The 21,697-nt window shown below is 49.5% G+C and overlaps 1 protein-coding gene across 1 annotated transcript; it reads right to left on the bottom strand.

Annotated features, from left to right (window-relative positions):
* Positions 1–932: 932 nt before the first annotated feature.
* On the bottom strand, positions 933–13,126 carry KCNG4 (potassium voltage-gated channel modifier subfamily G member 4; the record flags this gene model as incomplete). Its single annotated transcript, XM_081119069.1, has 2 exons — positions 933–1,709; positions 12,377–13,126. The coding sequence occupies 2 exons, from the start codon at positions 13,124–13,126 to the stop codon at positions 933–935; spliced, it is 1,527 nt and encodes a 508-aa protein (XP_080975195.1).
* Between the last annotated feature and the right edge of the window lie 8,571 nt (positions 13,127–21,697).

Below are 21,697 nucleotides of genomic sequence, written 5' to 3' on the forward strand. Positions count from 1 at the left end.
AATAAATAGGCATATTTAAATATAAGCTGAGGATGTCTAGCCTCTGGCATCAAAGGCTTGGTCCAGGGGGCTGGTGAGGGGCAGATCCTAAGGCTGCCCTTGTTTCTGCACTGAAGCTACACTGTGTCCATGGTGGCTTAGCTGAGTGTGGAAAGCCTAGGTCCTCACAGTGCTGGAGGAATTAGCAGCAGGAACAGTCCTCTCAAGGAACAAAGTAGAGCCCTGCAAGAGTTAGCCTCTGTCAAGGGCAAGCACTGGATAATTGGAGAATGTTCCACCAGGAGTCCAGTTGGCCAAGGATCTTGCTGTGCTGGCAAATGGCACTCCTGCTCAGATCCCAGGCAACTCAGGAAGGATGGCAGGCTTGCAGCCACTGTGCAGTTTAACACAAAGAGGCCAGTTCTGCCTTCTTGGATAAGAGCTTCCAGAGCTGGGAGAAGGTGGCTACATCAGGAAAACCATTGGTGGAGGTGAGCAGAAGGATGGGTTTGCAGTCACTGGACCCTCCACTCCAGTTCCTGGTGCTGGGGTGGTCCAGGAAAGAGGAATGGAATTCCCTTTGGGGAGGAATGGAATTTTGTAGGCTCAGTTCTGCAGGAGTCTGGAACCCAGCTTGGGATGCTGAAGACTCTGCTGGGAAGGAAATGAGAATGGACACTGACTTAACCCAGCAAACCTAGATGTGCTCAGGGCTGGGCAGGGAGAGAAGAAAAGACAGGTGACACGGATAAGGTCAGTCTGGATTGTGGTGGCCAGGAGGGTCTGGCATCACCACCACCCCTAGTTTGGGCCTTGAACCCCTCCTAGCTTCAGGAGCTGTCCCTGAGCTCTAGAAACGTTTACCACCATATGGTCTATGCCTCCTGTCCTGGGGCGCACGTCAGCCGAGCGCAGTGGGTTAAAGTCCTGCCCTTTTCACGAGGGGGCCCGAGTTAAACGTATTTGATGGGGGAGGGGGGCCCCTCCAGGATCAGGTCGTCCACATCCTTGAGGAGTTCGTGCTCACTGGCCGTGGTGGCGTTTTGCAGGCGGCGCAGGCGGGCCTGGAGCTGCTCCTGTTCCTTCTTGAGCTCCAGGTAGGAGTGCGAGAAGGTGTGGAAGATGGACGTGGCCGGGAAGGCCATGATGAGGATGCCACTCAGGATGCTGCTGAGGGCCACCACCTGGCCCGGCACGCTGCGCGGGACCATGTCTCCGTAGCCCACCGTCGTCATGGAGATGATGGCCCACCAGTAGGAGGCCGGGATGCTGGTGAACTCCAGGACCCGCCCGGACTCATTCTCGGCCACGTAGACCAGAGGGGAGAAGAGGGTGATGGCCACGGCGAGGAAGAGCAGGAGCAGGCCGAACTCGCGCGTGCAGCGGCGCACGGTGAGGCCGAGCGTCTGCAGCCCCAGCGAGTGGCGCGCCAGGCGCATCACGTAGAGGATGCGCAGCGCGCGCAGCACGCGCAGCACCAGCCCCACCTTCTCCAGGTAGGAGGAGCCCCCGCCCGGCAGCGGCTCGTCCTCGCGCGGCTCCTCCTCCGACACCGCCAGCGACACGTAATAGGGGGACAGGGCCAGGATGTCGATGATGTTCAGGGGCCCTTGGAAGAACTGGCACTTGTTCCGGGCCTGGACGAACCGCAGGCAGAACTCCAGGGAGAACCACGCCACGCAGACCGTCTCCACGATGAAGATGTAGTAGCACTTCTGGGAGCACTCGCCCTGGAGAGGCAACGAAACGCAGGGTAGAGCCGAGGGGCCGCAGCGCTGGGAGGGGGGAATAACCCTGCCGAAGAGCGAGTGCGCATATCTGCATCGATAGTGATAGCGATAGGTATGTGTGGGATATTGACACAGATATCGGTTCTACATATAGATGCTACAAATTAAATATGTTCTCTATATATTCTATATGTACTAATACTCTCTCTTTATTCTATATATTATCTATCTCAACCGAGCCGTGCTGTAGACTCTTAGTTGCCCACCAAAGCCCCCTTTTTTACGTAGTTATCAAGTTGGGGCTGCTCAGCTAGAACAGAGACTGTCTTTTCAATCTCCCTCGCAGCTAGGTGTTGCCAGCTAACCAAGCCCCCACCTTGGAATGTAAACAAGCGATGCATGCCACCCTCTGGTTCCAGAACTTAAGATGTTGGTGTGAATTCCTGCACACTCTTCCTCCCCCGGAGCCAGGACAACCTGTTTGGCCCCGCCACCCAGCTGGGAGCCAGCGGATTGGACCAGTGCCCCAGGGGAAGATGGAGCATCAGGGTAGGAAAAAAATCTGGGTCTCAGAATGAGAGCCGCCCACTCACCTTGATCCCCCTTTGTGAGAAAAATTAACTTCTACTTTGTTTAAAGCCATTCTGTCTTTGGGGCCTCTTTGTTAGAGCAGCCAACCTTCACCTTTCCCAGTATAAGCCCCTCTTGTGCACCACGCACGGCCTTAGTGCTGTTGCTTAAGCCCCGCAGGGATGCTGTCAGCAGGAAGCACAGCCTCATTTAATGGCCCAGGGCTTTGTTCCGAGCAGTGAAATGGCTTGCCTGAGCTTACTTACATCCCTCATTCATTCACCCAACAAAAATGTCTAAAGGGTTCACCTTGCGCCAGGCTCTGATCTGGGCTCTTAGTGGGGTAAAAGTACTAGAGAAGCAAGTGTTGTTTCTGGGGTTTTGGAGGCTGGTGGCGCAGAGAAAGGGTCCCTAGAATGGCCCTGTGACATGGATTGCAACTGTTTACACGGTTGTGTGGGAGATTCCCACCTAGGTGGGGCTGTTGGGAATTCACTGTTGTGTCGTTCACACACCCTGCCTCCGGCTTCTAACAGTCCCGCCAGCCCCTCTGCTACTCAAAGTGTGGTCCTCCAGCCAGAAGCATCCACCTCCCCTGGGAGCTTGTTAGAAACACAGAATCTTGGGCACTATCCCATCTATGAGAAATCAGAATCTGCATTTTAACAAGACCCCCAAGCGATTTGTATGCACGTTAAATTTGAGAGATGCTGGTCCTTTGCAGTGGTTCCCAGCCTTGGCTGCACATCAGAATCGCCTGGGGAGCTTTGAAAAAAATCCTGATGCCTGGGCTGGGACCTCAGAGATGCTGTATAATTGATCTACGTTTGAGCCTGAGTGGTAGGATTTTCCAGAAGCCCCATAGATGATTCTAATGTGAAGCCATAGTTGAGAACCTGACTAAATATTATATATATATATTTTTATTTTTATTTATGATGGATGAGTAAACGAATGACTGAAGCCAGCTGCTTGAGTGAAAAGCAAAATGTTGACAACCGTAGTTTTCTTTGGATTAAAAGCTCTGAAGTGGAAAAAGAAATTATTTCCAGTGCCTGGGCCCATAGGAACACTAAATTGAAGTGTCCTTTATGTCTGGCCGCTGGAGAAAGAGAAATAGGCTGGTCTGTTCTGATCTCTGTCTGCTTGTCCAGGTCTGGGCAGCTTTCTCTCTTGACTTGTATCTGATCTACCAAACGGGTGGGAGGTGGTGGGAGTGCTGTTGAGGGTGTGGGGTCCAGAGTATCTGTGACCCAGGTTCAAATCTCTCACTTCCACTTACTCAGGTGTGTCATTTAGGCCCTCTGGACTTTCAGTTCTCTGCCCTGGAAGTTGTGATGAATGGAAATGATGCATGTAAAGTAGGCAGCAGGCTGTGCCACCTGCAGGCACCCTATCTTATCTTTATGAGTTGAGTGACTGGTCACCGACATAGCATGCCAGGTGAATTCTACAGGAACCTGAGGAAATTCTCCAACACATCAGGAGGTCTTTGCCACAACTGCCCAGGTTTGCTTTAGGATCCTGGAAGGCTAGGGAGTTTAGGATCCTGAATCATCAGTCCTGCTACAGATTTGCTGTGTGACCAAGCAGCAGTCACGGCCCCTCTCTGTGTTCCGGTTTCCAACGAAGAGGTTGGAACAGAATCAGTATTTCTCAAAGCTGAATTAGAACCCCCAGGGTGCTTGTTACAAATGCAAATTCTTGGGCCCCCATCACAAAATCAAAACCCTGGGTTGGGGCCCAGGAATCTGTATTTTGGCAAAACCCTCTGTTGACTCAGAGGCACCTGGACGTTTTTTAAACTCTGGGCCAGATTCTCCCTACAAAGCCCCTTTCATCGCTGACATTCTGGGAGTTTTCCTCCTGGCTTAAGGGCCCGTGGTAGCTGGGAATAACTCTTCCAGGCCAGTGACCCAATAGCTCAGGAAGGTGACTCCCGAGAAGGCTCCGTGGGTCCTTCCTCTGCCTCTGGCGCTGGCGTTTGGATATTCAAGGCATGTGCCAGCCACTTCCTTCCTGCGGCCTGGCCCAGGCTGTGCTGGCCACCTCCCCGCACTGCAGCAAGCTCTGGCTCTGCCGAGTCACGCCCTGCATTGCCATTCCACTCCGCATCCTTAAACCAACCTCCCAGCCCTGGACCCAGAGAAATGCCCCGTTAGCAGCCAGCATTGGGGCAGCAGGGATTTATGGGGCTCCAGCTAAGGAAATAATTCCCAGGCCAGGCAATATTTGAAGAAAAATACAAAGGAAAGAAATGTTACTTTTTTCTCTCCAAGGAAGTTTCCAGTTTTTTTGGTTTTTGTTTTTTCATTTTAGAGAGAGAGGAAGGGAGAGGGAGAGAGAGAGAGAAAAACATCGATGCGAGAGTGAAACATCGATTTGCTGCCTCCTGATTCCTTCTGCACGCCTCCTACACTGGGGATCGAACTCGCAACCCAGGCACGTGCCCTGACACGGAATTGAACCAGCAACCTTTTGGTGCCCTGGATGACGCCCAACCAACTGAACCACACAGGCCATGGCTCCGGTTGTTTTTTTGTAGGTGGGGCGAACAACTCATCCTGGACTGCCCAGAACTTTCTGGATTTGAGCACAGAAAGTCCCATGTCACCAGAACCCCCTCCGTCCTGGGCAAACCAAAGTGGCCAGTCACCCTCTAGGTGGCCTGGTCCCCAGCAGGAGTGAGGCGTGTTCCGCTTCCCCCATGCAGCGAGAAGGAACGTGAGTCAGCCTGAGAAGGCCGGAGGTGTGAGCGATGCAGCCGCATGGACGGGGCTCACAGACAGGATGTGGGCCGGCCAAGCCAGATGGATATCTCCATTTATGTGAAGTTCAAGAACAGGCAAAGCTCACCTAGGGTGGGCAACATCACCCGAACAGTAGCTGCCTCTGGGTGGGGAGGGATTGACAGTGAAGGGACGTAAGAGAATGTTCTGGGGTAATGGGACTATCAGATTGTTACATCCTACAGCTAAAGACATTGTGCATTTCAGTGCATATAAACTTTACTTGTAAAACTGTAAAATAATAAAATGAAGGCTAATAAGCAACCGGGAGTAGGGAAGGGATGGAGAGAGAACAAAATTGGCAGATGTGGACAATTGTGGAAGCTGAGTCATGGGTACTTGGGGTGCATTATATTATTCTGTTTACTTTGTAATTACCTGAAATTTTCCATCACGAAAAGTTAAAAAACAAACAAACAAAAAAACAAAACAGGCCAGAAATCAAAACCACAGTGAGATGCCACGCCACACTCACTAGATGGCTAGGATTCTAAAGTCAAACTGTAACAAGTGTTGGCGAGGGTGGGAAGAAATTAGAACCCCCTAAACATTGCTGGCGAGAATGTAAAATGATACAGCTGCTGTGGCAGCTGGTTGGTGGTTCCTCAAAAAGTTACGCATACATTTGCTATCTGGCCCACCAATTCCGCCACTAGGTACATACTCGAAGGAACTGAAAACAGGCATCCACACAAAGACTTGTACGTGAACATCCATAGCAGCATTATTCATAACAGCCCCAAAGTGGAAACAACCTAAATGTCCATCAGCTGAAGAAGGAATGCACAAAATGTTGTGTATTCGTACAATGGAATATTATTCAGCCACAAAAAAGGTGAAGTACTGATCATGCTTTAACAGGGGCAAACCTTGAGCCCCTTGTGCTCAGTGTAAGAAGCCAGACACAGAAAGCCAGATATTGATTGTATAGTTGCATTTATAGCAAATGTCCAGGACAGGCAAATCCATGGAGGCAGAAAGTACCTTTGTACCTTTGCCTGGATCTGGGGGGATGGGGAGTACCTGGTAGTGTGTGCAGGGCTCCTCTTTGGGGTGGTGAAAATGTTCTGAAATTAGACAGTGGTGATGATTGCACAGCTGTATACTAAAACCCACTCGTTTGTGCACTTTAAAAGGATGAACATTACAGTGTGTGAATTCTATCTTAATAAAAAAGAAACTAGGGTCCGAGTCTGAAGGGGCTGAGTCAGTCCTGGGTGAGGAGTCAGGGAGCGGGGGTCCCGCAGCCGTACCCCTACTTCTTAGTTCCAAAGTAGAGCTGCTCTGAAGGGCTCTGGGGCCAGAGGGTGTGCAGGGCTTTCTGAGGGCAAAGCCACTGTCCCTGGGGGTCCATCTGGGCAGGCTGCCCAGCAGACTGCTACAGGATCAGCGAGGACCAGTTCTAGAAGTTCCATCTGGGAGGAAACTCTTCACCTTGGAGCTTTCCCCTCACCCTTCTGTCTCTCACAGCAATGCCTGCCAGCTCCCCCTTGGGGATATGTCCAGATTCAGCCACTTCTCACCTCCTCTTTAGCTCAGTGCTGGTCCCACAGCTCTATTCAGCAGCTCAGGCCTCCCTCCCTCCCTCCTGCCTGCCTCTGATTTCTCCCATTTGTGCCTCTGGCCCTTGCCTCAAGTCTGGGCTGATTCCTCTGACACTTTTCTGGGCCTGGCCGTGCTGATTCATTCCTCTCCCTGACTTCTCCTTTTCTCTTTGCCATCTCTTGCCTCCTTTACGAACTTTCCACAACCTGCTTCTTACTCCCCCTTTGCCTTGAGTCAAAGGCCCCCTCCCCAGATCTTCCCCTTTCCCTGTGCTCCCTCCTCCCAGCTGCCCACACTCCCCATGCCTGGGACAGGGGCCCTGAGAGCGTGTGATGCTAAGCAAATGGGGACTACGAACTGGGCACAGAGGTGGGGAGCGTGACTAGGCAGGAGGAGCAGCGTGAACGACAGACTCAGGAAAGGTGGGCCCCATCCAGAAAACAGGGAATGCTTCATGTTGGCCAGGATACAGGGACACTTAGCTGGGGAGAAAACCCCAAAACCGAAAAACCAGGTTAAGAAGAATTCCCTGGAGCAATTACCTAATGTCACCAAACACAAAGAAGCTCCAGAGAGCAGGCAGTTCTTTTTGGAGCTAGGGAGGGGAAGCTGGCTCCAGCACGATGCTTTTTATTAAAAGGCAGGAGGTAGTGCCTGGCCGGTGTGGCTCAAGTGGTTGAGCATCAACTCAAGAACCAAGAGGTCACCAGTTCAATTCCCAGTCAAGGCACATGCCTGGGTTGTGGGCTTGATCTCCGGTGGGGGCCATGCAGGAGGCAGCAGATCGATGTTTCTCTCTCATCAATGTTTCTATCTCTTTTGCTTCCTTTCTCTCTAAAAATCAATGAAAACATTCTTTAAAAAAGGCAGGAGGTAGAAATTGCACCCCAAAGTTGAGCTGCACCCACATGAGGAGGGCACTGGCCATATTCCCAAGGCGGAGCTGGCAGGCATTGCTCTGAGAGACAGGAGGAGGCGGAAGAATCTCCAAGGTCAAGAATTGGGCTCTGAGTCCCTCCCAGATGGAACTTCTAGAACCGGCCCTCACTGAACCTGCAGCAGTCTGCCAGCTCCCCTTTGGGGATATGGCCAGATTCAGCCACTTCTCACCTCCTCTTCAGCTCAATGCTGGTCCCACAGCTCCACTGAGTAGCTCAGGCCTCCCTGCTCCTTCCTCCTGCCTGCCTATGACTTCCCTCATTTGTGCCTCTGGGCAGCCTGCTGCAGGTTCAAGGGGTCCCAAATAGTTCTACCTGGTCTTTTAAAAATCTGTGTTCTCCTTCCCCAGCCCTGGTTCTTAGCAAAATTCCTAAGCCACAGTATAGGATGTGAGGGACAGTGAGAAGCAGAGCCCCCACTGTCTCACCCTAAGCTCCACCATGGTTCTGTGACCCTGGGCACTGGGCACAGTTGCAATCAGTGTGTGCATCAAGCAAACCCTGGGACAGGAACATAATCTAAGGTGAGAGGAGAAATGAGCAAAGGCTGCCAGAGAGGTAGAGAGAGCAGGTTTGTGCCTATCACCACTGAGTCCCCAGCCCAGAGTAGGCCCTCAGGGAAGATCAATTGATTGCATGAAGGATGGTAACTGGCACTGGAAACTGGGAAGACATTTGAGTCAACTGGCCGCCGACTTTGCTGCTGCCATTTGGGTTCTGTGGAGCTGGGAGAGAAGTTGATGAGCAAAGCAGATGAGCAGGTGGAAGGGGTGTGAGCTGAGTCCCAAAGGGTGGGTAAAAACAGCAAGGCTCACTCTGTGCCAGCGCATGATAAATAGGCTCCTTCAATCCTATTTGATAGGTGAGAAAACAGAGGCCCAGAGAAGTAGAGCGACTCCTCCAAGGACAGAGCCAGGGACGCCAGAGCTGGGATTTGAACCCAGGACTAGCAAACAGAGATGCTGGCTCCTTTCCATGATGAGATATTGCCTGTCTGCAGCTACTGGGGCATTTCAGTAAGAGTAACAAGGAAGAGAGAGGTCAAGAGAGGAGGCATGAGAGTTCTCCAAGGTTCACCCTGGAGGTGACCTTTCAGCTCCCCCAGAGGGAGGGAAAGTGCTCTGACCAGCAGAGCCGCGGGGCAAGGGCTGAGACCATGTGACCATGTGGAAGGGCACTGGAAATGAAGGACAGAGTTGACAATCTTTGCACAGGAGCTGGGCAGAGGGAAGCAAAGAACCTGGGAAACGGCAGCAATCATCGCCAAATGGATGGATAAACAAATTGTGGAACATAATTCAGCCACAAAAAGGAGTGAGGTACTGACACATGCTACAGCATGGAAGAACCTTGAAAATATTATGCTGAGTGAATGAAGCCAGAAACAAAAGGCCACGTATTTTGTGATTCCATGTATATGAAATATCTGGAATGGGGAAATCCATGGAGACAGAAAGCAGATTGGTGGTTGCCAGGGCTGGGGATAGGGTGGAGATAGGGGGTAGAGGGGTGGGGAGTGACTGCCTAATGGGCACAGGGTTTTCTTTCGGAATTTGACAGAGGAGTTGGCTGCACAACATTGTGAATGCACTAAATTACCAGTGAATTAATGGTTCACTTTAAGATGGTTCATTTTATGTTATATGAATTTCACCCCAATTTTAAAAATGGAGCAGGGATGCTCAGAATATAAGATCCAAAAAGGTAAAAAATTTGTCTTATCTGCAACGCCTGGAAGAACGTACTTAGTAGTCACTCAGCAACTGGTGTTGAATGAGTAAATAAAAGCATAAGTGTTGCGATCTCCTGTTACCTGGTACCGAGTAAGTGAATAGTGATGATGACAACTGCCATTTATTGAGCACTTATGTGTCAGCATTGTTCCAACTGCTTACACAAATAACTCACCGTAACCCCTTGAAGAAAGGGCTAATGGCACCCCCATTTTACAGATGAGGAAACTGAGGCCCAACAAGGTTGACTTTTCTGAGATCAATGAGTTCATAAAGCGGGAATGCCAAGATTCAATCTCAGAGCGTCTGCAGTCTGCACCATCACGCCAGACAGAGAAGCGCTTCAGAAGGCCTGGCTGCCTCCAAGAGGTAACATTACTGTGAAGTTTTACACATTCAAGGCACTCCTGGGCTTATTGAGCAGCTATTCTGTGCCATGCACTATGCCAGGCCAGACATCTCTGCCTTCTTGGGCTGTCGTTCAGTGGGCATCCCAGCTCCATTTTCAGATGAGGCTGAGGGTCTGGACTACAGGCAGAGTGGCCCAGCATTGGAAGGTGGTTTTAGAGCCAAGCCAAGGTGAGCACAAATCCTGGCTCTGCCACGTACTGTGAGCCTAAGAAAGTGATCAAACTTCCCTGAGCCTCAGTTTTCTCATCTGTAAAATAGGGGCAGCCATAGTATCCACTTTCCAAAGCTGCTGCAAAGACTCTGTTCTGTCAAATGCTGGCCTCCTGAGGGGTGCCTAATAAGCCTTGTTCTGTCCTCCCTTCTGTCTGAATGCTTTTGGAGGTGCTTAGGCACTTGGCTTGTCCTTTCTGTCTATATTGCCTCCTCCCTCCTCCATTTTAATTTGCAATTTCGGGCGTGGACCTTTCAGCCCAAGTGCTAAGTCTACTCCAAGGGATGTTGTGAGAAGTTAGAAAAAAAAGGAAAAGGGAGACTGCTTTCTTCGGGTGTCTTCTAACTCTCCAACCCAGCGGTACACTTCCTTCGAGTCTGATGGATGGGTTCTGTGGGTCATAGCCCCGGGGTGTTTGTCCCCACAGGTGGCATAAATCATCTTTGCGGATGGTGCCAGGGCCCCTGGGGACCGCTGGGACCCTCTGCCTCACTGCGCGGCCTGCCCCAGAAGCAGCCGGCCAGCGTGGAGAGCATCCGCAGCCAGTTCGCTGAGTCGCTGCTTTCAGACTGACATCCCTGGGGGCAAAAATGAAATGCCAGGCATGTGTGGCAGGGAGAGAACATCATTTTTTTTTATGTAAATGTAAAGACATGATCCTGAAAGAACAAAGACAGCCCTGTCCTCAGTGTCCTGGCTCTCTAAATTATTATTATTGTCGAAACAGGGAAATAGGCACATTGTTTTGAGGGTCGTGCCTCCCAGCCTCTCTGGGCAGCATATAGAAAGGCAGTTCCGCACGGTGACACCCCTCGCAGCCCAGGAGCAGAAGTGGCAGCCTGATTGCTCAGTTCAGACTTGGGGCTGCCTGGTTCTGCAGCCTCTTGCCCACCTCTGATTTCATTTTCCGAGTTTCCATTAAACCAAGCTTGGGTTCCTACCCTGGTGTGACCCTTGTCCCTCTGCACAGCCTAAGTCCTAGCTCCCTGGAAATCCCTAAGAGGAACGGGCTGGTGGAAATCCAGGGGTTCCTCCTGAGCTACTGGGATCAAGGGCACCCTCTGGGAATGGGGGACAAAGGCTGTTTATTTTGTCCTAATCTTTTTACTGCAGTGCCCACATGTAAATATTTCTGTGAATGAGCAGGATCTTAAATCACATGATGTCATGCTGAAGAATTAAAAAATGCCTGCGATTGGAGCTATAGTCCTCTATGGGGAAAAAGCTGTTTGAAAGTCTAACATTTCGGTTGGTTTGCTTTAGGGCAAAACATTTATAAGTTGGATAAGATACATTTTATTAAATGATTGTTGAGAGTCTACTCTGTGTGAGGAAGCTACTGGTTCTCCATCTAAGTCCTTTCTATCTGGGAAGTTCTCTGATCCTACCATATTGCCCTGGAATATATCTTTAAGGGAAGGGAACTTAACTTCTACTGACAATGGTTATGGATCATATACAGAGTGCACTGTCTTATGTATGTGTTTCCTTTATGGGTTCCCTCCATCTACTCTAATGTAAGTTCTCCCTCCATCTACTATAATATAAGTTAGGGTGATGGTGAGCCATGGAAGAATATAGAGCAGGGCAGGAGCAACATTTTAAGTTAGGAAACAACCCAGGTCTCAGTTTGAAGCTCTCCAATAACCTTCCCAACAAACCTTAGATTCTTATCTCATGTCTCAGATCATCTGACCCCCTGGGGGGCTTGGGATTCTCCGTAGCTCCTGGAAAGAGAGTGCAGGAGTAGGCAAGAAAACTTTTTGCTTTGGCCTCCTGGGGCAGTCACTGAGAAGTTAGCTTATCTCTCTGTTCCCCATTCAGTAACTGACCGAGAAGCTCAGGAGTAAAGTAAGAAGCAGGACAACTTAGGACAGAGCATCCATGCCACCATTGGCATATTTATTCTGTAACTTTGAGCAAACTAAATGTCCTGTGCCTCAGTTTCTTCATCTGAAAATAGAGTTGGGATGCCCACTGAGTGATGGCCCAAGAAGTCAGGGATGTCTGCCCTGGCATAGCGCACGGCACAGAATAGCTGCTCAGTAAGCCCATGAGTGCCTTGAATGTGTGAAACTTCATAGCAATGTTACCCATTCTATGGAGAAGGAACCTGAGACTCAGAGAAATGAAACGATTTGCCAGTGGTCACAGAGCCAGGAGCCGTGAGGCTGGACCTGCCAGGCCCACTAAGAACAGGGATGGCTTTGTCACTGTCCAGGGTTCACTATCAGAAGCAGGGCCACCTCATGACTTTCATGGGCCCAAGCAAGGTACTTTGGCCTCCAAAAACATATTTAAAATTCTTTCTTACGACTGCGTTGGTCTAAAAATGAATATAACCCATGCTGGACAATATTCATTTCTTTCCTTCTTGTTTTCAAAGACATTTAAACGTTTTCACGAGCCTTATGTGGGCCTTGGGTACTGTGTCCAACAGAGAAATGGACCCTGATCTGAAGCCCCTTACCTTGTCCTCCTCGGCCCTCATGTCGGGCATGGTGCTGACACACAGGCTGACGGCTGTGGTGGCCACGAAGAGGATGGACAGACAAGCAAAGACCTTGCCGGGCAGCCCCGACTGCGGGTTTTCCACCATCTCCCGCAGCCAGTGCATGAAGAGCCCCCAGCGCGAGGTGGCGGCGGTGGGGCCACAGGCCTCCCTCTGGCGGTGCAGGGCCTCCTCGCGGCGCTGCTCCGACAGCTCCTCCAGCTTCTTCAGCAGCTTCTGCAGGCAGCACTTCTCCAGGTTGGCTTCCTCGATGCCCCAGTAGGTCAGCTCCTCCTGGAAGGACAGCACGCACATCTCCCGCAGCAGCGCCAGCTTGCCGGCCGCCAGGAAGCTCACGATCATCCCGAAAGCGCTGGGGCTCCTGTCGAAGAAGAACTCCTGGTTGTCCTCGTCGTAATCGTCGCAGAGCTGCGCGATCTCCTCCTGATTCCGGCAGAACTTGAGCTTGCTCAGGCGGCTCAGGGGAAACTCGTCCAGGGTGCTCCAGGGAAGCACATACCTCCTGCCCCCAACGTTCACCAGGATCTCCTTCTTCAGGTCCGCCGTCGGGGAGGCGTCCAGCGCGCCCACCTTCCGGGCCCTGCGGTAGTAAAGGCCCTTGATGGACGGTGGCTCCTCGGAGCCAGGCAAGAGCTGGCTCAAAGGGCTGCAGGAGCCGGAGTGATGGTGTCGGGGATGCAGGCCCCTGACTCTGGAAGCTATGGGCATGGCCGTAGATGTCCTGGCACCCAAAGGGAAAAGAGCAAGAGAGCGGGAGAAATCAGTCACAGGGCAGAGTCCTAGTTGTTACAGACATTTTCTCACGCTTGCTTCCCTGCAACGGCATTATTCATTCTTTCAGTCTTTCATCTAACACAGATTTATTGGGCACCTACTATGCACTTGGGATCTGTCAGTAAACAAAAGGAGACAATGCCATCCCTTCCCGGTGAAACACATACTTATCTCTCAGAAGAACCTCCCTGGAACATGCACTACGTGGACTGGGACTTGGGGAGCTGGGTCCTGAGCTGGACAAGCCAGAACGGTGCCACTTCCAGGCTGTGTGATCTCAGGAATGTACCTTAACCTCTCTGGTCTCAGCATCGTTCATTCCATGACAACACTGTACCAACGTCGCAAGGTACAGTTGGTAAAAGTAGAGCATAAGTGTGTAAGAGGTTCTCAAGTTCACTGCCAGGTTCCAGCCCCTTATGGATTGCCAGCACAGGTGGATTACTTAGCCACTCTAAGCCCTTTGCTTCATCTATGCAGCTGGGGCACAATGAGGGTTATATGCAGTAATATACAGGGAGTGTATATTAAGAACACTTCTAGATGCTTCTGACAAGCCAGGCACCTTGTACATGCTTCCTTACATTAACTCATCTCAACAACCCCATGAGGAGACATTATTATTTCCATTTTACACATGAGGAAACAGAGGCACAGAAGGTTAAGTAAGGAGGAATGTGACCATGGCTAGCATGGCATCTGACTCTCAGGAGAAGCTCCACAGCAGTCACCTTGTCCCTCTTGTTTGCTTTCTCATTTGGAGGACTTTAATCCCCATGATGGAACTCCTCCATGTTCATGGGTGCTTGTCGCAGCCACTCTTGCTGTGTGACCTTGAGCCAGTTAATCCCCCTCTCTGGGCCTGGGTCTTATCATCTGCAAAATGAGGGGGCCTCTAATGCTCTCTCCATTTCAGACCTATTTGGAATGCTTGATTTAGAACAGAGTTTTAGATTTAGCCCATGCCTTTGAAAAAATCACCTCCATAATTGCTATCCTTAGCATCCTGCAACCATTTCCTATGCTATTCATTGTAGCCAGAGCTGTTTCCAGAGCATCTATAACCTTACATTCCAAGATGCACTCCAATCAAGAGAAACACTCTGCCGCTGAATGGAAATAAAAGTTCCTCTCAATTTCAGAGCCAGTTGGGTTCCGGCAGACAGCGAAGAGTTGAATCACAGCCTATGCATTTCACACTTGCTCCCCACACAACATTAGGTCATTCTGCATGCATTACTTCGTTTGCAACCCATGGCCTGAAGAAGATGAGCGGCCTGCAGAGAGAAGAGTATTCTGAAATCCAGGGACCCCTTCCCAAGCGTTTTCATTTCCCCATTGCAAAAACCAAGACCCAGAGAGCTGAAGGGACTCATCCAAGGTCACACAATGATTCCAATCCCAACCCAGGACTCTATCTCCCAACCTGGGACTCTTTCTAGAACCCTCAAAACTGCACTTTTGGCATTCATGGCATAACCCTAACTTTGCAATCCACTGCCTCAGCCTATCCCCGCCCCCCCCCCCCAAAAAAACAGCCAGCACACAAAGCTCCTTCCAGAGCATGGGAAACTGGTCACCCGAAACAGCACTTTGGACCAGGATGTTTCACCCGTCCCGCCAACACCCACCCCTGCAGCAAACAATAACTTCTTCCCCCAAAGTTGAACTCACCCTCCTGTCTCAGGGAGCCAGTTTCCAGCTGTTTCTCTGCCTGGCAAGAGGAGCCCATGTCTCGATGTCCTGGGAAGAGACAGGTTCGTGGTGGAAATGAAGGGAAAGAAAAGAAAATCCCAAACACGGCAGTTTCTGGCAGAGTTAGTTTCCAACCTTTCTTCCCTCGTCTCCTCCAGAAACCCGAAGTCCATTCATTCTGCATCTCTCTCCAGAAGCTGCAGAACAGCCCGGGGGGGAGGGAGTGGGGTGGGGATTTTTAAGAGGACCCAGACGCCCCTTTCCCCATGAGAGGTAAGAGTCTGAGGGGCTCGTGCTCCGAGGGAGCTGGTCCAGCTGTCCTGCTTCGGCTGCGGGCTCTGCACTCCGCGTCCCACCGGACAGCCAGTGTGGCCTGCGAGGGGCGGGGGTGGGGATGGAGATGGGAAGGGCTTACGAATAATCTCTCTATCAGCCAGGCAGCAGGCAGGAGCCGCCGCTGCTCTGCCAGCCGCCTGGAAAGCAAGGAGAGCTGCCCTCCCCTCCCCTCCAAGGAGGAGCAGAGCTCGGAAGGAGCAGAGGGCAACTTGGGGCCGGGGCATCTGCAGCTGCTTGTCCCTGGCACCCTGGAGGCTCCTTGGGGTGTGCTGATGATGGGCAGGTGCTCAGCTAGAGGCTGCGGAGGGAACTTTTGGCTGCTTTGAACCAGCCCTGGTCTGGGACAGGTTCAAAGAAGCCCAGCCTCCTACCACTGGGTGGGAGCTCTAGAGGATGCGTGATGGACTGGGAAGAGGTGTGAGCCTGGAATCACATATACCTGTATCCCCGGCTCCAATGTGAATGGCTGGGTGACCTTGGGCAGGTGACTTAGCCCCTCTGAGCCTCATTTTTCTAGGGTCTGGGTCCTAGCCTCGGCTCTGCACTACCTTGCTGTGTGTCCTTGGTCAGTCACTGCACCTTTCTGAGCCTCAGGTTTCTCACTGGTCAAGTGAGGACAGTCAAAGAAGTGATGGCTGAAATTGCAAAACCATCTTCTCATGTAGGTGCTCAATGTACATTGGCTCTTCTTAATTTTCTTAAGAGGTTCTGAGGCCCAGTCTCTTGGCTTCCAAAGGTAAGTTATCATTATTAGCTTTGCTTTGCTGACAAGGTCTGGAGGCCTAGGGAAGAGGCTTGCCCAAGGTCACCTTGCTGGTTGGAATCTGCACTTAAAGAGACTTTGAGTTCTGATGTAAGGGTCTGGGAGTGAGGAAGGTCTGAGCTTGAGCCTTGCAGAGCCTCCTGGAGAGGGTAGCAGGAGCTGCTGGCCTCAGTGGGCTCTCTGTGGCCTGGGCTATCGGGACAAGTTGACACAAGATCAGAGAAGCTGATCAAATGGAGGTGGTCTTGGGCAGTGGCTTTCAAATAGGACTGCTTGAAACCCGAGGGTTCTGCAAAAATGACTGAAGGACCAGAATGGGGGGGTGACAAAATGGAGGTCACAGGGATGAGACTCCCTGCCTCACTATGCCAGCTCCACTCTGATCAGTTTTTTATAGTAAGTCTATAAGTGTAACTCAAGTAAATGCTGTGGCCCCACAGGCCCAGTCTCCACACTCGGCCCACTCAAAGAGACCCCAGGGCACCTGTTAGTGATGGAGCTCTTCCCACTTCCTCTGACTCCCCAATTTTCTCAGACCCCACAGCTGCTTTAATACCTCTCATTGACTAGACTCCAAAATGATCTTTCCAGCTCATGTTCCCCCCACACCCTGTCCTCCCACGTTTCTCAGCTCTTTATTATTTATCTCGACTTTACCTCTGGCTAAATTTCCCCCAACCTGTCCCCTTGCCTCTCGGTTCTCTTTGGATCTGGAGTGCATGGCCTCAGATCAAGAATTTACCACTTCCCTGCTGGGTGACTTTCAGCAAGTTTCTTAACCTCTCTGTGCCTTGTGAAATGAAGATGATAGAATGTACCTATTGATTTATTATGAGTATGGAACAAATCAATTTATATTTATAAGGTATTTAGAAGAGTGTCTGGGAAGAAGTAAGTCCCAATTAATTGCTTGCTGTTATTATGAATATTATCTTAACAAATTCAATTCATACAAGAAAGATTTTGTTTGAAGAAAGGAGTCTGCTGTGTTTTGTTTTGTTTTGTTTTTTAAGGTGTTTTAAAAGTTGAGAGGTGCTGAAAAGTTGAGAGGTTCTGATCTAGTACAAACCTTTGATAATTCATAGAGGAACTGAGACCCAGAGAAGGGGGAGAATTGTCTGAGCTCTCGTGGCCAGTCAATAGCAGGCCAAGCTCAGTTAGGATTCACAGCCCAGTGATCTTTCCACAGCCCCAATGACTTCTATCAGCACTGTCACTTTGCCCTAGCTGTAGGACCTTTGACTTTAGCCTGGTGTCACACCATCAACCCCTGACCCAAGCATTCACTGAGTCCTTCCACAGGGCTTAGTGAAGTTCCAATCACCTTTTAGGTTAAGGTCACTGTCTTCCTATGTTCCTCCCTTTTGTGTGTACTTGACCTCAGCTAATCAGGGAAAGGAGCCCAGCCCCTGTCCCTTTCCAGCACCCTGGGAGCCCAGGATACAAGACAGCCCATGCCAGCCCATCCTTGCTCTCTTTTGAAGGACTGTTGCCTGCCATGCATTTCTGATAAAAGGCTGGGCCACAGTGACCATGTATGTTTCCTAAGGCTGTTATAACGAAACACACAAATGCATCATCTTGCAGTTCTAGAGGCCAGAAGTCCAAAATGGGACTTATAAGACTAAAATCAATGTGTGGTCAAGGCTGCATTCCCGTTGGAGGCTCTAAGGGAGAATCCACTTCTAGCTCTTAGGGGCTGCCCACATTCTTTGGCTTGTGGCTGCATCACTCTAACTTCTGCTTCTGTCTTCACCTCTCCTTCTCTGACCCTCTTGCCTCTCTCTTAAAAGAACCCTGGTGATTACATTGAGTTCACTGTATAATACAGGATAATCTCTGAATTGTAAAATCCTTAATTTAACCACATCTGCAAAGTTCCTTTTGCCATATCCTTAACATATTTGCAGGTTCCAGGGATTAAGATTTGGACATCCTTTTGCCCAGTGATTCCCATTTTGGCCTCCAGAACTGTAAGATAATAAATGTGTGCTGTTTTAAGCTGCTAAATTTGTGGTATTTATTACAGCAGTGATTCAAGTCCTGACTGGGTATGGTCAGGCAGGTCACACACCAACCATCAGAGATGCTTGCAATTTGTTGAGGAGAAGGTCTGTCTTGTTTATATAGCTAGGCCTCCCAACACCTGCTTGTAGAAGTTGGGATCCATCCATATATCCAACAAACATTTATTAAGCATCCACTCTACTGTGGCTATTGTTCACTGGCTGTGACCTTGGGCAAGTCACCTTTCCTCTATGTGCCTCAGGAACAATGGCATAATTAATGATGGTGCTTACTGTGAATGAGTTAATGCAAGGGAAGCACTGATTTCAGTGCCTGGCACCTAGTGAATGTTAAATTAGAAATTACTGTTTTCATTATCGCTATTATTTATTATTATAGGAGCTCAAGTATCCTGCAACAGAGAAGAGAGGAACTGGAATAGATCCCAGGGTGCCGTGAGTGAGCAGAGGAGGCAATAAATGATGGTGTACTGTTAAATGATAACAATTGGCTTTCTGGGACAGGAAAAAAAGTTCTAATGGTAGTGTTTGCCAATTACTATGGTGTAAATACTCCCATCACAACCAGTTTTGTGCTAACAACAAAATATCCCTGAATGCTGAGCAGGGAAGAGATGCTAGTGATTGGCTCTTGTAAGCCTGTGCCAGGTGGCTCCATATGTTACTGCACACCAGGGAAGCCAGGGCAGTGCTTCCCAAGGCAGGACCCTGGGTAAACCTTGATGTGTGAGTAGCAGATACATGAAGGAAGAGAGCAAAAATGTTGGAGGGAATAAAAAAATGATAGGCTTCTCTACCTTGCTAAGAACTGTGGGCTTTACATTGGCCTGGGAGAGCCGTTGGTGATTAAAGCTGTAGTTCTCTACCCTGGAACCTTCTAGCATCATCCTGGGAACTTTTTAACACACACACACACACACACACACACACACACACACACACACACACACAACCCTCTAATGACTGGCCACATTTAGTTCAGTGAAATTAGATTGGGGTTTGGGGACCCACACGTAGGATTGCTTTGAAATTTCCCCAGGTGATTCTAACATGCAGCTGGGTTGGGAAAGGGTGCTTGAACTCAGGAATGACATGACCAGTTATGCTTTTTCCAGAGCTCACTTTAGCTCTCTCGGACATTGCTGGAGGCAGTGTCAATTGGTAAAACCCTTTCAAAGGGCAGTTTGGCACTGTTGATCCATATACGACATGCAGATGCCCCCTGGTTCACAATAACATGTCTAGGAATTTATTCTACAGATGTGCTTATGCGTGTGCACAAAGACATGTGTGTGTATAAACACATTCACTGCAGCATTGTTTGTGATAGCAACAGATTGTAAATGACCAAAATATCCCTCGGTAGGGGGCTATTTGAATAAAGGTTGGTCATAAAGGCTAGAGGAAGCTGTTAAAAAGGAGCAGGGAGTCTATATATACTGACACGGAAGGACCAGCAAGATGCATGGAGTGCAAGGTGCAGAAGAGATCACACTGAATGCGCTGGTTTGTGTAAAAATAGACGGGAGGGTGTGAGTGTGCGCACGTGCACGAGCGTGCGTAAAATATTCATGTCTGAAAAATGTGTAAAAAACTAGAAACTGTGGTTGCCTCTGGGGAGGGAAACCAAGGAGTTTTGGGAAGGGGTGAGAGGAAGAGGGAAATTTCCTTTTCTCTTTCATTTTATATTGTTTAATTTTTTAAAAAACTGAGGCATGTATTGATTCAAAACTTTTTTAAGTTAAATTAAAGGCATCCTGGTATCAGTGCAGAGGTGGAGCCAGTCTTGAAGGAAGAAATGGTTTATCACACCTGGCTGGAGGTGATATGGGCGTGAACAAGGCAGTGACTGTGGGGTTAGAGGGGAGGTTGGGAATGAAGCCAAATAGACATAAGGAACCACATGGAAGGTGCTAGATAAACAACAGTTGGTGGACCCTGCCCTGCATTCAGTGTTTTGGACTTAACCATGCCCCATCAGGGAGATTTGGTTAGCAGCCAAGGCCACAGACTCCACTGGAGTGACCAGATCGCTGTCCTTGGGCCACTTGGGTCATTTAGTATGACCTCATTGGGGAAACCAAGGCAGCTCAGTAATTTTTATCATGGATTAGAAGTAAAAGCACACTTGGATTATTTACCACTGAGCGTCCCAAAGCCAAGGTTCCTCCAGGAGCCAGGGGGTTGTAGCAAAACAGCGAACCCAAACCCCTGACTCACAAAGGTGGGATATGGGTCCAGTGTTGTGGGATCTTTATATTTTGAAAGAAGAGTTGCAATCCTGATTTCATGCTAAATCTCTCAAGTTCTAAATGTTGCCAACTAACTCAGAAATTTATAAGGCACCGTGGGGCTGAACGTGTGCATTCCTGATGACCCAGCAATTTCGCTCCTAGGTGTACACCCGCGAGAAATGTGCACATAGGTGCATCAAAAGGCGCTGTTGGAACACTGACCACAGCACTGCTTCCTAAGAGCCACAAATCGGAATGCCCACTAACGGGAGAATCGGTAAATAAATTGTGTATATTCACACAATGGAATACTATTCAGTAGTGAGAATGCTTACACTACAGCCATTTGCAACGACATGGAAGAATCTCATAGTCCTGTTGAGTGAAAGAAGCCAGACACAAAAGAGCAGATACATGACTCCATTGATGTGCAATTTAAAAACTGGCAAAGCTAATCTATGGGGATAAAAGGCAGGAAAACAATTACCTTTGGGGGTGCAGAGTGGGTTCTGGGGGTTGGTCATGATGTTTGATCTGTTTCTTCTCGAGGCTGATTACGCAGTGTGTTGAATTTGTGAAAGTGACATGTGTACTTTAGTATGTATGCTGTATTTAAAATTTTAAAGTAAGTTGTTGTTTTGTTTTAAACAGTCAATGCCGTGGAGGTCCAAGTAAGATGTATCAGAGGTCTGGATTCAGTCTTGGGCTCCTGGTTATGGTCAGGTTGTCCCAGTGAATGGCTTTGAAGTGGCCAGGCTTTCAGAGCTGCCCCAGCCTGGAACCTCTGTTTTTTGTCAGTCACCGTCGAAGCCTGCGGTTACACTAAGCCCTGTGTCTTTCCCTGGACCATGCCTCCCTCGCTCCCTCCTGGAAGCCCGAGGACAGAGGAAAGTGAGAGGGGGAGGTTTGCCCTACCATCTTCCATTTCCTTTCTACCTTATTTTTCTAGAAGGGAGGAGAGAGATGGTCGGACCACTTACATGTGCTTCAGCTTTCAGTTTGAAAATATTGCTCAAGATGTAATTATCCCAGTGAAAGATGCAAGCTCTTTCTGAAAGTGTGCCTGTCCTCGGGGCAGTTCGCAGAAGTTGTGAACTGTCAGGGACAGCCTCTGCTGCAAAGGGATGCATTGTGTTTGAAGGTCTGGCAGCTGAGCTCTGGAAGCCGAGTCCCTTTATTGGAGGAGGGATCACCTTCTAAGGAGACCAGCATTTTATATTCTGACTAGGGGGATTACAGAGTGGACCACACACTGGAATCTCAGCACCCCTCACCCCTAAGGTGCTTGTAGCTTTTCATTATGACATTTTTTAAACAAGCAGAAAAATCACAGGACTAGTACGCTGAATATCACTGTTCACTGCCTAGGCTCATAATTACTAGCATTTTGTCATGTATGAAGATACATGAATGTACATATTTTTTCTGAAACATATCAGTAAACTGCAGA

Source organism: Miniopterus schreibersii (assembly GCF_964146895.1).
Source record: "Miniopterus schreibersii genome assembly, chromosome: 18".
Taxonomy (NCBI): Eukaryota; Metazoa; Chordata; class Mammalia; order Chiroptera; family Miniopteridae; genus Miniopterus; species Miniopterus schreibersii.